The following is a 13,316-nucleotide window of genomic DNA, read 5'->3' as shown; positions in this document are numbered from 1 at the left end:
ACCATTTAATTACATACCTTAATATTAAATATCCTAATACATACTACTACTACTACTAATAATAATAATATAATAATAATAATAATAATAATAATAATAATATTTAACGATAATTAATATTATAGAAAAATTATAACCAAAATATTAAAATACTAATAATAACCATAAATAAATACACAAACGAAAAAATAAATCAGAGTGAGAAACGATATACAGCATGTTGTGTTGCCAATAGTAAGAGAAGCAATTGTGAGTAAATGAGGCAGAAAGTCAGATCAGCTACCGAGACTTGGTCATTATTTTTGTGATGCCATATGGCAGCAGTCTACCATTAGACAACACATAATGCTTCCAATATCTTCCCAGGCGGTAGTACCTCCCTGTTTGATAGCTGCCTACTAGCCTATATACCACTGCTTGCTCCCTCTCGCTTTCAGCTACCACTGCTGGCTAGCCCTCGTGGCGAACAGGGAAGCAACTTGCATAAGTCTTCCCCTGCCAGTACACAGCCTCCTCACCATCAAGACTCCTGGTGTGCCTCCTCGTGGCAACACACGGTAATTGGGTGCCTTGTGGCCCCAGGCTAGAACAGCACAGGATCTCGGAGTAGCAGTGGGCCCCAGAGGGACGGCGCATAGACTCACTGGCATGTGGACACGTTCTGGCGCCTACCAGCCATTGCCCCACTGCCTTGCAAATTAACCCTGGCAGGTATAAGGCTATGGGAGTAAAACCCAAACGAAAAATCTGCGGTGGAGCCCCGCATCAGGCAGACATGCTTGCAGAGCTCCAACAGGACCCCCATCGGCGGTATAGGCGGAAGAGGTGACCACCGTGGAAACCCAATGACTACACCGGCAGACGAAGACAATGCCTGATGGACAGGCTACTAGGCGAAAACCAATAAACTGGGCTATCGGCAGTCCATTGCAACTCTCCCTCTTCCCAGTTGTGCAACACTTGTACCACTGGATCAGGAAGAGGGAGAGCCAAGATGTGTGGTTGCAGCCTGTGCTCCTGCCTTACCACATAAATCAACTCACATACACCCATCATCCAGTTCATCATACCTCTCACCATCATCATCAATGTCTTCTTCTGGAAGGGTAAGCCTTCTGCAGAGAGAAACCGCATTTACGGAGTTGGCTTTGCCATCCGCCAAAGCACCCTACACAGGCTAACTGAAATGCCTATTGGGATCAACGAGCACCTCATGACGCTTCGAGTCCCACTGAATCACTCACATCATGCTTTTCATCAGTGCATACACCCCAACACTGGATGCAGAGGATGACATCAAGGAGGCCTTTTATGCCGACCTTGACAGAATGCTAACCTCTATCCCCAGTGAAGACAAGGCTGTGTTCCTTGGTGACTTCAATGCCAGAGTTGGCAGAGAGAAATGGACTAAGCAAGTGTAAAGCCAATGGCCTACTCCTCCTCAGCATGTGTACTGTACACAGCCTCACTATCACCAATACCTTGTTTCGGCAGGCCGACAAGTTCAAGGGTTCGTGGCAACACCCACGATCCAAACACTGGCATCTCATTGACTACATCATTGTCAGAGAAAAAGATCGCCGAGATGTCCTCATCACCCGTGCCATGCGTGGCTCAAACCACTGTGGCACTGATTATCTACTTGTCAGAGCCAAGCTCTCACTTCACGTCGCCCCAAAACGGAGAAGGCAGCAAGCCTCCAGAAGAGGTTTTAATACTAAGCGTCTGGAGAACCCAGCAGTAGCACATGCTTTCAGAAAGCAGCTCGAACATGGGCTTATAAATAACCCAACAGCAAACAATGCGAATCCCAGTGCCGAATGGGATACTCTCAACACTGTTATGACAAAATACTTACAGAGAGACCCTTGGCCAGATCAAAAGAATACACCAGGACTGGTTTGATGAAAATGACCCGGCAATCAAACTACTCATCGGTGATAAACGTGCTGCTTTTGCTGACTGACAGAACAACCCTCAATCTCGGACCAAAGCTGATATCTTCCGTAAAAAGAAAGCGGCAGCCCAGTGGGAACTTCGCATTCTAAAGAATGACTGGCTTAAAAATAAAGCATGTGAAACACAAAAACATGCAGATCAGCACAAGATGTGCGAATTTTTCAATTCCATTAAATGGCCGCCCCAGCTGACCCAAATTCTTATAAACGGGGAAAGATTTCGTAACACATAAAAGAGGTGGTAATTTACGAAATTAGCTTAAGCAGATGTTCGTATCTTGAATATTTGTATCACGAGTGATACCTGTATATGGTTTTGTTTCTGGATGACATCATTTGAAAGACAGTAGCACAGCAGTGTTACCACTTACCTTAATGGTCTTCATATTCTATATTTTCCATCTGTTGAAGGTCCAATATTAACAGTAGAGAAATGATGCTCAGAATCTACAGCGCCTTGTGATAAAATTGGTTTTTAAATTAAGACCTAACATCAGTATATTACTGTAGTGATAGTCAAAGGCAATAGAGAATTCTCAAATAGTTTTATTTCTTACGTCTAATCTAGTGTACTCAACAATGATTGCAAGGCAGCAATCATCTTATATTATAATATCTTTGTCTTTAATACCTTTGTCCTAAACATGTTTACTGACAATTAAGAGTAAGAGGAACAGTCACATGAATGTTATACATAATAGTGTTAAACTACCAAAACTCATATCAGAATAACTTAAGAAAACTATCCTTAAGACATGGAGATACCTTATTGTACTGGAGTTGGATTCTTGTAAGTTTCCGTGCCAAATTTTCCCTTGAACTGGAGATGTGAAAATGTACCTAACCAGTGTACTTATGGCACAAAGATGGCAGTCAAAAATGTTATCAAAATTGCACTGTGATTTAATCATACATAAATGTTTTCATCTTATCTCCAGTGAAGGTACTGTACAGTCGTGAACAAAAGTCCTTCTGAACACCAAGACTCCAAACTGTTGGAATGATTCCCTGAACTGTGTCTACAAAACAGATGGCAAGATGGTGTCTCATATGGGTTTAGATTAGTTTCAAACATGAGCGTGAATGGACTATTGTTCGTGAATGTGCAAAAATTAATGTGTGGATCCTTGATAGTCTAAAATCTGTTTTTTTTAAATATTACACCAAACTTGACCTTCCTTTGAATGAAAGAAACAACATCAATTAATACAGATAGATTCCTGTAAAGTCATAGTGCTGTATATAAGGCCACACTTGAGATAAAGTATTGAAAAGAAGACTTAAAGATTGATACCCATTAAGTCTGTATGTTATTGAATTGGTTAACAATAAAAAATAATAAGTGTAGCTCCAGCTTGATTTTTACATAAATAAAAAATAAAATAAAAAATCATCTACATTTTGTGTGTTGTTTCTACACCCACAGGAAGGTGGTGAATGAAAACTGACCCCCCAAACACTTTGATAACTGAATACTATCTTCATTTCCTTCAAGTGTCACTAACTCAACAATGAGGCACATTACGCTTTACTGATCACGGTTAGAATCTTATTTTAGACATTGCTCTGGTTTCTTAAATTGACAATCTGAGAAACCTATTTTAAAAATTTTTAAAACGAGGTTCAAAATCTGATTGAACATGTTGTACACCAAACAGCAGTGCTTCAAGTACTGTATACCATACATACAGTATTTTGGTGAGAATTTTGAATAATGGATGAATACTAAAGCAGACTCCACTTGTAGTGAGAAAAAAGAACCTAACAGTTGGAAAATATGTGTAAAAAGGATGAGGATCGACTCTATAAGGGAGATTAGAGGTAAGAAAACCTACTAAGACCACAACTTCTGTAAGAAACATGTGCTTTATAATGGTTAATCCTTTACAACTGTTCTTTTGTACTAAAAACCACTATTGAGTGTAAATAACCTTAAAAACTACATTATTATATCATCATTAATGTGTTCAATAAAAACATGTAGTGAAAAAGGTGGGTATGAACACAAACAAAATGATATATAAACTATATGAGCATTTTGTGTTTAAAGGAGTGACAAGTGGAGCTGCTGTGTACAGACAGCTGCTGCTGTGGCACACCAACATAATACTGTACTCTACCTGTTTATAAAAAATATTTCAAACAATATTAAGTTATACAGCAGAAACATACAAGTAATTAAGTTTTAACTAATAAAATAAAGGGTGTCTGGCACCACACAAGTACAGTAAAAGAATAAGAGAAAGAGGCACTGTATGTTTCCACTCCTCCCTAATATCTGGCACATATAAACACACAATCAATGCTTAATTATCTAACTAATGAAGCAGTGTCCTGCCATCTTTCAAGCGAGGGTGCCATGTGTAAAGTATAACCAGAGGTTCTGTAATTGAGAATCTTAAATATATTCACTATGACTCAAGCATACTAACAGTGCAACACATACAAAACACAATTATAATTATGACTAGATGTGGAAAATTAAAGCCGTTGGATATAGTGTCACTACACGAGAGAAACTTAAAATTTCAAAGTCACACCAACGGGGTCGTTAAATCTGTCTGGTTCAAGACCTGATATCTCCTTATAATCAGTTTATTGTAAAGTTTACTTCCACAGTAAAAATCAATTATTTTATACAAATCTTATTAACTTTTCCAAAAAATTAATATAGAGTACCGGTATATCATTACTAAAATCACAGAATTAAGTAATCTATGTGTCATATATATAATATCCATCTATTTTCACTTAGCCATTCCCTGCATCAACATTAAGGTTGGCTATAATTATTCTATAGTTCAGAAAACTAAGTCAATTTCTGTTTATGCATTTTTTTTTTACAAAATTACAAAGCTACGAGAGTGCTTGTTGTCTATGTTTTCCTGGCTAGCTGTTCCCTATTTTATATTCCCCATTTACAACCAATTCACACCAATAGTATGAATACTTTAGGTCGTTAATAAGTTATATAATGTGACAGCCCAAAGGCAAGAAGGGTTAGCTTGGTCAGCCCAAAGATAAGCTTGGTCATGAGCTTCATCATGACAGGACAGTAAAGTGTGCACACCTCACAGGACACAATCTCAGTGAACTTACAGGTCCTTGTTTGATGCCATTTATCATCTTGAGCCTTTAAGATGTGTACTGTATGTTCACAGTAATGTTTACAACCTAGTGTTGAACACCAAACACCCAAGAAGATAAAGGACACATTTACAAGTGATGAAACCTAATTTCTGGGATACTTTACGATACAGTGGTCCCTCTATTAACGAGCACAATTGGTTCCAAAGAGTCAGTCGTTAACTGAAAATATCGTTAACTGAATCTATTGCTGTATTTAAATGGGATATTGGGTAATTGGTTCCAACTCACAGAAAAAGTACATAAAAAGTACTGTACTGTATACCGGTAATAGAATTAACAAAACATTAAATATAAACAAAATACAGTACTGTACTGTACAGTGTACTGTACAATAATAAATAAAAACACTAGAATACTGTATTTTAACTTCCTTTGAGGTGTATATGTCGTATCCCCGGCGGCTTTGTTTACATAGCAAACAGCTGATTGTAGAGGCAGTCGATGATGACATGCCATATTCTTTACAGCGTGCATTGGTTCTAATGCCTTCTTCATATTTCTTAATAATTTCTGCACTGTATATTATCATTATGTTTACTAAATTTCAGAATGACCAATAACTTTAATATAAAAAATGCAAAAATATTCAAGAGCACAACTTTCTCGATATTTACTCCACTGTAAACAAATGTAAACATAGAACCGATTACTGTATTGGCGGACTAGCTGATCAGCCGATGCGCGCACCAAAGCGTGTTTCTCGTAAGGCTGTCGTTAATGTAAGTTGTACTCGTTAATAGAATTGAAAATCCTCATGGGAGCTAATTCGTTAACCGAAATTTCGTAAATTGAACCACTCGTTAATGGAGGGACCACCGTATTTATATTATTTACTATAATTCTTATTCACATATAAAAACAATATATTTATACCTTTTTGTATGTTAATAATAAATAATCAGTACTGTATTAATATTAAGTATCAGACAAGTCAGGTTTCATCAATAAGAAACAAGGAGGCTTTGTTGACTACACAGGGGACTGGAGTCTGGTAGTGAGATTTAAGGTTGATCAAATTGTACATCTGGGACCATTCTCGGTATGAACTGGGGTCTTACATGCAGGGAGGCCAGAGTTTTATCAGCTGAGCTCTGGTAACCCCACCACAACTATGGATAAAAGATGGTCGCAACTTCTACAACTTCAACAAAGTCCCATCTAAAAACCTTAAGGCTGACCATACTCAAATGTAAGAGGGTAAACCATTATGGCAACCCAAGTGGCCATACTGTTATGGTTACAAAGGGAGAAACGTACCTGATGGAACAACTACCTCAGAAAACATCATTACAAATATTAGTTTTCCCGACTGTCAACTACAAAGTGACAGCATAAATATATAGTGATAAAATCTTTCATATATTGAAAAAATCTTTATTTACAAATGGATCTATATTTAGAATTAAGAAAGTCTATGTGACAATATTGTCTCGGTTGGGTTACTGTACTGATCAATGGATTATTAATGAATGCATAATGGTTGTCAAGAGATGGTTTCTTTATAATGGATGTCCTCATGATTTATAATATAACCTCCTCCCCCCTCCCCCCCCCAAAAAAGAAGACAAACTTTTATAAAACAAAAACTTTGGTTTTCGAAAATTAGACAACCTACATAATTGTTACAAATGTCACAAACATCTGTGACCGATAACTTATGACGAGATTCATACTGCCAAGTCAATAAGTTATCAAATGATAACTGACAGTAAAAAGTTCAGGTATGAAATTTTACCCCACAACATGAGCAACTGAGCATTCTTGTTATTTGTTACTGTATGTTGAGATACAGCACAAGTAAGTCCTCCAAAGGTTTCACTCATCAAAATTTGTAAGGAAGACTGGCATATATTATGAGCCTGGAGTTAAGACATACTTCATCTATTAAAACTGTCTGATGAGATTAAGTTACCAGTGTATGATATACCACCAGTATGATGTATGATATACCACCAGTAAGCATGTATGATACACCACCAGTATAATGTATGATACACCACCAGTATGATGTATGATACACCACCAGTATGATGTATGATACACCACCAGTATAATGTATGTTACACCACCAGTAAGAGTGTATGATACACCAGTACATGATACACTTAAATTAAAGGCCTAATTAGGCAACAAGGGCGAGATCCATAACCACCACGTGAGAACTTTGTCCACATTATATTTATTCAAAATATGAAAATATATTCTCATTGTAAACTTAAAATAATGAATGAAAATAAAAATGTTTAAGAAATAATATAAGAGAAAGAGTGAGAGAGAAGGGCACCACACCATACTATTCCCTATAATTAAGAAACATATATGTGTATTGTGATAATTCAATGTGGTGTTCTATCATCTTGTTCACTGTAAGTAAATAATTAAATAACAAGTCAACAAGGCTGATTCTCTTAAAGCCTTGAGACAAATTAAAAGTCTTGGCCATTCCAGAATAAATGACTGACCTACCCTGTACAGCTGGGGAAAGTTCCCAGTGCTACACTCTCCCACAAATGTGCTTTGGTCAGTGTGAGACCAGTGAATCAAAAACCACCTGGTAGAGTCCATCATCTGATAACAGTGGGTAGGGGGTTGGGTGGGAGGAGGTGGTAGGGTTGTGAGTGTGCAGCATACAGTTGTCATGCTAATCATTTCTGCTGGTTAATTATGGATATAGGTAGAAGGGGATATTATGACTCAAGAGATATGTGTTTACATATTCTGTAAATACATGAAAATACTGTATATATAAGTAAGGGAGGAAAGAAGAACATAATGTAAAATATTAAAGCTTTCCACGCAGTGGTGACATCACGTTAACAATGTCAGCAGCCAATCACATTGCAGCCAAGGTATTGTCAGGATCACATAAGTATTAAATCTTATTATGAGCTCAGACCTCTCACAGGAGGGACAACTAGCTTCGTGAGAAAGAATTGTGAGCAACTTCCTCCTGCACAAAACTCAGTGACTCTAACCCCTAGCCATCCACCTCCCATCCCCCTTACACAATGTTACCCGAATAATGGAACTTTATCAGGTGCTTCGAGCTCATTGGTATCCCATTTGTATGGTTTGAATTCGTGGGTTGGTGTAGCACTCTGAAATTTCCCCATCTGTACATGACCACGATCTACCAGGGGAAAAAAAAAATTAAATATATATATATATATAGTAGATATATATATCACCCATGGGTTGTATTAAGTTCTAATAGGTACAGTATACTAACACGTGAAGGTGTTGTGTTGAGACCCTGATGTTAAAAATAAAACTAATAAGACTCTGACTGACTTCAGACAAACAAAAACGTAACAAATATAATAAATTAATACACAAATAAATAGACTACTGTATTGGTGTACACTGTAGTTTTCTTATACAACCTTGTGAACTGAAGCAAAAATTACATTATATGCACTAAAGTATACTAATTACTATTGTACTGTATATATAAATCTTACCACTAATTAGTAAAATCTTAAATAATCTAGAGTGATATGAGATTCATATTCTGTTACTTCCTTTAACCAAAAAGAAAAGCATGCAATGATCTAACAAATTGCTACATTAATAAACTACAATAAAATACTAAATGAAAGTAAATAAATAAAGTTTTCTCTAAATAACAACTAAGTGAAGAAGCAACTTCCTGTATTATCATAAAAAACTAGCCTATTATGCATATTAAAAAGAGTATTAAAATGTTATCACACATTCTAAAGGCGACCCGTGGGGATAAGTCTTATTACAATGACTACAGTACAATGACTCTCTCACTACTCCCTTAACTTCCCCATAAGTTTTAATTCATCATTATCATCACTTTATAAAAGTACTCTGAAAAAGCAATTCCACTTTTCAAAATCACTGCAACTTTCACATCTACATATCTAACACCTTATATTCACCTATGATTGTTATCTTCTTACAAAAGCTCGCTGAAATGCCATCATAACTCTAATTCCCAAATTTGTAATAATCTTATATCCATCTATATTTCTAACACCCCATTCTATCTGGGAGCTGACGGGTCCACGTGTGGCATCTTCCCTAAATATCTCAACCAGTGACCAGCTGTAAGCCATAATGAATTAACATTAAACCATTACTTGAAATATATATAGAAGATCCAATTCAAAATAATTAAATTTCACAAAATACTGGTTACTGATGACTAATTTTTCTAAAATCCAAAATAATAAAATTAAAATTTAATTTCCTTACTACTAACCCTAAATATACTACAACATATAAGTCACCGACAGAGAAGGTAATACAGTACATTACAGTATCCTATAATTTGGCAGTTTCTATGAAGGTCACTACTCTTAACACACACACAATATAGACATTAACTTCCTCAGAACACATACATTGTCCCTTCTCTTGAGGTATTATATAGGTTCTGCTCGGGAAGATGTGATGCAGAAGTTAATTCTGTCAGAGCCGTTGGGTTTAATTTGATATTTTTTAGGCTGGGACCGAGTACCTTATCCTGGCAAGTATGAATTGATGGTGAACCCAAAATGTCGTCCAGACCATAAGCGACGCTGGCACCGAACGTCAGTCCCACGTAGTACGAGAGCGTCATGATATTACCGGTGAGTTCTCGATGTTCGTCCTGCACCTTGGTGGGAGCAAGGATCATGGGGACAGAACCGAGGACGCCATTGGACAGCCCCAGGAGGGCAGAGAGGATGAGAGGGGCGGTTTCACCAGAGATGATAGGAGTTGGCCGAGGTCCAGCACAAAGCATCATGAAGGGCACTAATATTATACGGACTATAGATCCGCTCACCAGTTGTCGGCGAGTCCAGTCATAAGGTATTGATGCAAGAATCTGTTGATGTTACTAAATTAATAAATAAAAACCAGATACAAAAAGTTTTGAAACAAATTATAAATAAATTTTAAACCAATTATATACACTGCATATATAGTCACACATTAAATAAGAATAATCGCCTATTAGCAATAACTTCTATGTACTGTACATGTATAAAAATACATGTAAATGATTAGTTTCATGCAAAACCTGACCTGACCTGACCTAGCTTAACCTACTTTAGGTACAACTTTTTTATATTATGATGGTAATTGATGCCTTAAATGAAACAGAAAATTTTTTGCCATATACAGGTACTCCCCGACTTACAACGGGGTTAGGGACTGACATCCAGGTCATAAGTCGAAAAGGTCGTAAGTCGAAAATGCTAAAATAACACATAGAAAATAAAAAATTTGGGCCTCTTTTTCTTCTCAGCACCACAAAACACTCACTTTTAAGCTTGCCGGCCATTTTAAAGTGAATTACAGATGAAAATTTTGTGTGTACTGACTTTGGGACTCAAAAATACATAATTTGACCACATTTTAGTACGACTGAGGCGGTCGTAAGTGCGGGTGGACATAAGTTGAGTCGGTCGTAAGTCGGGGACTACCTGTACAAATTAATTTCCATTAATTTAGAGCAATAAAACATAAAGTTATCCCCATTCAACAAAAAAAAAACTTGCTTGCTTTTTAAGGCTAAAGCCAGTGGATGGGAGTGTTCTTTAGGAGAGGGGAGGGCTGGTTCCTAGCCTCCTGAATTTGTTATAAATTTGTTAATATTCTCATGGGATTTATTGCTTCGAGAACTGTTAATTTCCTGTCCATTGACATTTCACAGTCCGCACAGGTGTCGGTTATCGAGGTTTATGTATATACTGTACAGTATATACAGGAATACCTCGCTATTCACAACCTCGATAACCGCAACCCCACTTATCTGCAATTTTTATTTTAACACCCCAATTCGATATTTGCAAAGCATACCCTGCTTATTCACAAATGAAAAATTATGATACCCTACAGTAGGGGCACTCAATTACTATATGTGTGAAGGTCCAGTCACACAAATTTTCTTGATGGCCAAGGTCCGGATGAGACTTCATTTAATAATTTAATATGAGGCAATAACAAACAAATGAAAAGTGTACATGTAATTATGACTGTGGGCCTTTGAGTGATTAATCATCATCAGTGTGAAAAGTGACACTTCGTGCTTCTTGCTAATTCCCTGAACTCTGGCACAAATGATGTGATAGCTTGTTTAAGACAATGATGGTGTTCATTGGTGATGCTGGAAAGTTATTTGTTCTTTACTAAATTCATGGCAGAGAAAGCAGACTCAAACTGGTAAGTGGAGCCAAACATTGTGAGGATATACAATACGACTTTGTGAAAATGAGGGGAACTAGCTTGAGACACCTTCTGTATCCAGAATGTGAGAGAGAGATGCTGGGGTCCGCATCAAAGCTCTAGACCACGGTCCGCCAATTGAGTACCCCTGCCCTACAGTAATATTTCAAACCTGGTAGGCTAGCCACAGCTTCCATATTGGACCAACCTTTCAGTTGTGCCGCTGTTATTTTTATTAAAATTCTTTTACTCTGTTGCATGCACACAATTGTTTATACAGAATGTGCCCAAAAAATTTATTACCATAAGGTTAAAAACATAAATATAAACATTATAAACAAATATGTGCACAGTAGTTAGTATGTGATCTTGGGAGGGGAAGCAGGGAGCGGGAGGGAGGTGTGGGAGGAGGAGTGGGAGGGGAAGCAGAGGAGCAGGGGAGTGGGGAGGGAGGGAGCGAGGTGTGGGGAGCAGGAGGGAGGTGTGGGGGCAGGAGGGAGGAGCAGGAGGGGGAGGGGAGGGAGGGAGGGGAGGGGAGGTGTGGGGGAGCGGGGGGAGGAGGGAGGTGTGGGGGAGCAGGAGGAGGTGTGGGGGAGCAGGGGAGGGAGGTGTGGGGAGCAGGAGGGGTGGGGAGGAGGGAGGTGTGGGGGGGAGGGTGGGGGCGGGAGGGAGGTGTGGGGAGGGAGGGGTGGGGGAGGGGAGGAGGAGGTGGGGAGGGTGGGGGTGTGGGGGGAGGGAGGAGGTGTGGGGGAGCAGGAGGGAGGTGGGGAGCGGGGAGGAGAGGGAGGGAGGTGTGGGGAGCAGGAGGGAGGTGTGGGAGCAGGAGGGAGGTGTGGGGAGCGGGAGGGAGGTGGGGGGAGGGGAGGGAGTGGGGGCGGGGAGGGAGTGGGGAGCAGGAGGGAGGTGTGGGGAGGCAGGAGGGAGGTGTGGAGAGCGGGAGGGAGGTGTGGGGAGCAGGAGGGAGGTGTGGGGAGCAGGAAGGAGGTGTGGAGAGCGGGAGTGGTGTGGTGGGTGCGAGTGGTGTGAGGTAATGCTCGTGTGAACTTGGCCTATGTAAAGGCAGACGTAATGGTGGTGGTGAGTGTTACTGTAGTTGGTAGTGAGTGTTGTTATTTGTGGTGATGAAGAGTGTAGTTGGTGGTGGTGAGTGTTGTCTTTGTTGTTGTTGTTGTTGTTGTTGGTGGTGGTGAGTGTTGCTGTTGTTGGTAGTGAGTGTTGTTATTTGTGGTGATGAAGAGTGTAGTTGGTGGTGGTGAGTGGTGTTGTTTTTGTTGATGGTGGTGGTGGCAGAGCCAGTTCGAAGCATAGGCGGACTAGGGCCCCCAGTCCATAAGGGGCTCCCTGATGCCTTATTCAGGAATTAAGTTCAAAATTTCTGAGGCCGAGTGTAAATTTTTCAAGTTATCTGCCGAGTTAAGAACCCTTATAATGAAACTCTGAACCTTAAAAAGCATTACAATACATTAATTATTACTGTGTTCTTTATATTTTCTACATACAATAACATAAGAGGAAGGACCCACAGGGACAGCTCAGCCCACACAAGAGGAAAGACCCTCACCAGACACAAGTTATGCACAACCACTGGATCCAGCTGACTGGTCATCTGTAATTACTGCTTCTATCAGAACAGATCTGATTATGAGAGGTCCATTTCAGATAGACCCAGATTTTCTTTTTCCAGAAAGTCAGGATGATAGAAGCTTTCATCACCACCACATGCAGATAATTTTAGTGAATGGAGAAAAGATTAAGCGAAGCGGGTTGGTTTACTCCAAGTAAAACAATGCCACCTACTGCTTTTGTTGCAAACTGTTTCTGTGAAAGATTACACGTTAATAAAAGAGGGACTAACTGATTGGAAGAATATTGGCTATTTACTTAAAGGACACGAAAATAACCCAGAGCACATTAAACACATGAGAATGTGGAAAGATTTGGAGTAGCGCCTTAAAATGGAGAAAACTATTGATAAGACAGAAATTTCTCTCATAGAGGCAGAGAGAAGATGGTGGAGGAATTTTC

At 39.1% G+C, this 13,316-nt stretch overlaps 1 protein-coding gene across 4 annotated transcripts in view; it reads right to left on the bottom strand.

Moving 5' to 3' along the window:
- Positions 1-7,679: 7,679 nt before the first annotated feature.
- The window catches only part of LOC121880471 (equilibrative nucleoside transporter 4-like), a 34,861-nt gene continuing 29,224 nt past the window's right edge, over positions 7,680-13,316 (bottom strand). For all 4 annotated transcript variants that reach the window (XM_042387665.1, XM_042387666.1, XM_042387668.1 and 1 more), the window contains one exon: positions 7,680-9,948. In XM_042387665.1, coding sequence (XP_042243599.1) covers positions 9,469-9,948 — 480 coding nt within the window. In that variant the 3' untranslated portion in view covers positions 7,680-9,468. The remainder of the gene's footprint in view (positions 9,949-13,316) is intronic.

Source organism: Homarus americanus, unplaced genomic scaffold (assembly GCF_018991925.1).
Source record: "Homarus americanus isolate GMGI-L3 unplaced genomic scaffold, GMGI_Hamer_2.0 scaffold15794, whole genome shotgun sequence".
Lineage (NCBI taxonomy): Eukaryota > Metazoa > Arthropoda > Malacostraca > Decapoda > Nephropidae > Homarus > Homarus americanus.
This window is presented reverse-complemented; position numbering and strand designations above follow the sequence as displayed.